We start from the raw sequence: 5,087 nt of genomic DNA, 5'->3' as shown, positions 1-5,087 counted from the left end.
TTCATAAATGTAATTCACCATATCAATAGAAGCAAAAACAAAGACCATATGATCCCCTCAATAAATGAAGGAAAAGCATTTGCTAAAATTCAGTATCCTTTTCTAACAAGAACACTTAAGAAAATAGGCACAGTTGGCACATTTCTTAAGCTGATTGAAGCCATCTAAAAGAAGGAAATGACAATTTTCTTAGAAATGTCAAACTTTCAATATATCTGAAGTTAAACAAACTGTTCATGGAGAAATTGATTATTTTCTAGGAAAGTGATGAGGAATTATAATGTTCAATAAAAGCTCCTATGCACATTTCACTTTCTTTATGTACTATATTTTGTGTGATTTTTCCTTGTAGCATTTTAACTCATAGTATCTATATATTTATTTATCTTGTATGTGCATAGACTACACTATGTATTTTGTATGTATGTGGATAAACTACACTATGTATTTTCATACATAGAAATCAAAAAGAGAGTTGACAGTTATGAGTTTCAATTAATATATGTCAGTGGTCAAAATATTCAATATTCTCCCCAAATGGATCCTATTTATTTGAACAGACTTTTAAAAGTTCATTTATGCTGCATTAGTTGCCTTTATACATTTTTCATCTCTTTTTTCATTCTATCTTGTGAGCCCACCTATGTACGAATGTTGGCACACACAGTAAGTACATTTTCCAGAACTTGTGCAGTAACCAGCTACAGTTTAACAATGCCAAAGCAATTCAGTCTTTCTGCCCACTGCGAACTTAAGATTAAAGAAACACTGAGAAATACAGGTCTTCTGCCAACAAACTCTGAAATTTGAGAAGCTTTTCTTTTCCTTGGCTGCATTTTTGGTCAGTGTGCAAGGGACTATTTCCTGCCACACGGGGAAGTAATTAGGTATTTATTAAATGTGTGTGTTGGCAAGAGGAAGAATAATATTGCAAACACCGTTGTGCTCTATTTTATGCTCCCATCCAGAGCTGGAAACAATTTTCCATCCTTTAAATTGTATTCCAGAAGTTCACGTATTTCCATTAAACGTTCATACAGTAGAAAAACCACAAAGTAAAATATATTGTCTTTCACAATGTGGCGTAGGTGGATGTCATGGTGATTTTATAATACAAGTCTGTATCTCAGGATAAATTGAATTCTAGTTAAGTCAAGCTAACACCTTTAATAGTCTCACCCAGATGGATGGGGTAATGATCTTACATACAGTCCTTGAAAGTATACTTAGGTGAAATATTCTAACTAATAGAAATATTTCTGAGAAGGTTCATGTATATCATGCATTGTATATAAATTTTAATTACATTTTAAACATAATGGAAATGTTCTTTCTCTAAAAGAATATGGTAATGAGTTCTTTGGTACCAGAAAATTACTATTCCCTAAATTAAATGTTTTTTTGAAAATTTGGCTTTTAATTAATCATATTTTCTTAAAAGCAAGCCTTTAAATGTTTATTTTTAAAATAGTCTTGAACTTTTAAATTTATTAAAATTTAATTGCTTTAAAGAAGATTTTACAGAAATTTAATTTTCTTTTTGGTTCAAACCTTATTTTTAGGAAATCTATGAATTACCTTACATAGTTTTCACAATATTAAGTTACAGCAGAAATCCTAAGCCACCAAGGTAATTTGAAGCTTCCAGCAAAACTAAAAATAAGTAGGGCCACTACACTAATGGACATGAACTTAAAAGACAATGAAAATGACAACAAAATACAATATTTTCTATTGTACTTTTTATTTAGACTCTGACTCAAGGCATTTTATTTTTCTAAGTGTTTGAGTATCATATCTTTTAAATCCCCTAAAAAAAGAAAATAAGAAATGAAACTGTATAATCTGTATGATTTTGTCCACTTCAATCTAGCCCTCTGTTTGGTGCTTGGTGCTGCCCAAAGTTTGCTGAATGGCTGTTAAGAATAAAAGCCAGATACACATAACAAGGAGAATTAGAAATGCACTTTTATCAAAAGATTGTTCACTGTCATGGGGGGGAGATTGAGCATAGACAGTGCCTGTAGAACTACTCTAATAATACTCAAAAGGTGGAACCTACTCTAGTAATTTGTTTTTTATAAAAATTAAATAACCTGCATTGGTGATTGCAATATTCAGAAGGTGTTACTTTCATTATACAATTTAGATTTCCTCTGTTTAATAAGAAAAATGTATATGATGCTAAAGCAGCCTGTTTTGTTCATTACACTGTTCAGAAGGCATTTTTTTTATCACAAAGTTTAGATTTCCTCTGTTTAATAAGAAAATTGAAACACTATGCCAAGAACTATTTCATCTTTTTATCATGCCAGAGAAAGTACAGTTTTTAGATTTTGGATTATTACCAGTTTAATGATTTTGTGAATTTGTTTTCTAAGTAATAAGTTTATTTTGTACCCTTTCTTTTTCAGAATTTTTATCGAAACCCAGAGACTCCAGCAAAAGGTAAAGCACACATGTATTCACATATTTTAAAATTAAATCAATAGGTGTGGTGCCCATAGCTCAGGGGGTAGGGTGCTGGCCACATGTACCAGGGCTGGTGGGTTCGAACCCAGCCCTGGCCTGCTAAAAGAAACAAAAAAATAGCAGGACATTGTGGCGGGCACCTGTAGTCCCAGCTGCTTAGGAGGGTGCGGTGAGGGAATCACTTAAGCCCAAGAGTTAGAGGTTGCTGTGAGCTGTGATGCCACAGCATTCTACCCAGGGCAGCGAAATAAGACTCTGAAAAAAATAAAATAAAATAAAATAAATCAATAAAAGAAAAATTTATAGAACCCCAAATAATTTTTTCAATTTTTTAATTCAAATACTGTGGTAACACAGACACACAACAACATAACGCTTTTTGAAGGGAAAAATGTTTTGCTAAAATTCTTTTATCAATGGAAGTGATTATGCAAGGGAACAAAAATTCACAGTCTCTAACCTTTTAGCCTGAATTTTTGTTACATACTGAGAAAAATGAAGAGATTTCTAAAAATTAAAATACTGAAAATATAACCATTCCAAGGCTCTGCAAAATTTTACCATTTACCTAGTTATATTTTGATGTAAGAAAAATCAGAAAAGTGGCAAATGTCTGTCTTCAACGTCACTAATTTCAAATTTAAATTCAAACTCTGTTTGAAGAGCAAGTGAATGTAACAAGTAGGAGGATTAGGTTCTGGTATAATATTCATGGAGGCTCTGAGCCTATAAAATTGCAAGCCACTGGACTTTGTACAAAATGGTGGGTGTAAGATCACCTGGTATAGAGAGGTGTCCGATTTTTCAAATAAGGAAGAACTGCTTTGAATCTCACCTTCCCCACTTTTTAACTCTGTGATCCTAGACTAAACTCCTTCATTCTTGGGTTTCCTAATACACATAAAAGATATTAGATTTAATGTGCAGCCCGTGGTCAGGGCTATTCTTATGAGCATATGGTAGATGGTATTTGTCATAGGAACACTCTGAGGATCTTCAAGGAAACTGCCTGTTCTCCAGGTACTCAGCTAACACCCTTCGAGTCAAAGGACTCCTTTGGATAACAAACAATAACCCCACCTTCCTTCCACACCCTTCATAGTTTCAGTAAAGAGTTATGTAATAGAGGGATGTCCCTTCAATAATAATTCCCGCCATTCAAAAGAAGACATTTGATTATGTTTGAGGAACTTCCTCACTGCATATCACAGAAGAAAATTAGGTGGAAGAGGATATGGAAGTAAAAAATCTCTGCTAGTGCGAACATTCTGTTCCAGCTAGTCCTAAAACCCTGGAGAACAACATAGGGGAAAGGAAAGGATGGATAGATACTTCCTAACAATATTACTGACGCAGAATCTAAGTGATAGTGCATGCCCTGGGAGGCTACAGGGACAGCCAGGTGGAGCTGGCCCTTTTTTCCTTTTATCAGGAATGTCATAATGAGGCTTCCTCCCCATATGCCTCAGGAGCTTGGAATAGGAGATCTCACAAAACTATACAGAAATGTTCCTGGAGATTTATATTCTGTGGTAAGTCTTGGTCATTTAGAGTTAGTAAGTTTTAATTGCCCATACATTAACATTACCTTATTTTGGGCACCATAAGTCTTTTGCAGAGTCAAATCAGGCATGGGAAACAATATTTCACCATATTTTACCACCATGCCCAATGTCTTGAGTCCTTAATACATTTTGATGATGTCATTTAAAATGTAGTCTTCCTCCAGAGTTCTGAAAGTAAAGGTAATGCATAAGCACCTCTCTATACAAAGAAGCAAATTACAACCAAGGACTGTCTTTCTGTGCAAAAAGTCAAGAGTTTGCATAAACACTCAGATCATTAAGGTTCCCCAAAATATGTGCTGAGGCTTAAGTTCATAAGGTCTCTAACCCAACTTCATGATTGAGTTTAGATGTGTGTTCATTTGCACATTTGCACAAGATTGAGAATTATTGACAAAACCTCTGTGCCTGAGGACCACCAGATGTAAACTGGAGACTGAGAAACAAGACGTTTCTATACATTTACAAGTCTCTGCTGCCTGCTGTTCAAAAAGCTCTCCATTGACCGGCCTCCAGAGTTTGACGAAACCTCTTAAGACTATTTTTATACTGCTTTACTCTTCTGCTTCATTAATTCCTACTGCTGATTTCTCAGAGAATTTTAATTAGAGCTCTTTCCCTCCACTTGTCCCCCCAGGCTGTTTCAACAAAGGGCACAACTTCAGAAACATAACAAAGAAGTAAAATTTGTCTATCTTATAAATTTTGTACAAATTTATGAATACCTAAGTGAATAATACCATATATTAAACAAAAATAAGACATGTTTAATTATAGATGAAGCCACTGAGATACAGGCAGGATGTAGGGGGACGCTCTATGCTGACACTGGCCTCTATCCTGAGACATCCAACTGGAATACTGCAGCGATCAAAGGCAAAAAGCTATCTCTTTGTACTATTTTCTTTTCAAAACAACTTAAAACCAGAGAGCACTTTATGTTTCTGAAACAACTTATGAGGAAGAGCATGTGTTTGAATAAGCAGCTGTACTGAGTAAGATCAGTAGATCTTAAAAGCATGATTTCTAATATGTGCTTTTTTTTTTTTT

General features: G+C 34.4%; 1 protein-coding gene across 1 annotated transcript in view; it reads left to right on the top strand.

Annotated features, from left to right (window-relative positions):
• The window catches only part of PIK3C2G (phosphatidylinositol-4-phosphate 3-kinase catalytic subunit type 2 gamma), a 372,023-nt gene that overhangs the window by 62,426 nt on the left and 304,510 nt on the right, over window positions 1-5,087 (top strand). The window contains exon 9 of the mRNA XM_023508742.1: window positions 2,415-2,448. Coding sequence (XP_023364510.1) covers window positions 2,415-2,448 — 34 coding nt within the window. The remainder of the gene's footprint in view (window positions 1-2,414; window positions 2,449-5,087) is intronic.

This window comes from Otolemur garnettii, unplaced genomic scaffold, assembly GCF_000181295.1.
Source record: "Otolemur garnettii isolate 467f Iridium unplaced genomic scaffold, OtoGar3 scaffold00271, whole genome shotgun sequence".
Taxonomy (NCBI): domain Eukaryota; kingdom Metazoa; phylum Chordata; class Mammalia; order Primates; family Galagidae; genus Otolemur; species Otolemur garnettii.
Note: the sequence above shows the minus strand (reverse complement) of the source record. Positions and strands in the feature narration are given on the sequence as shown.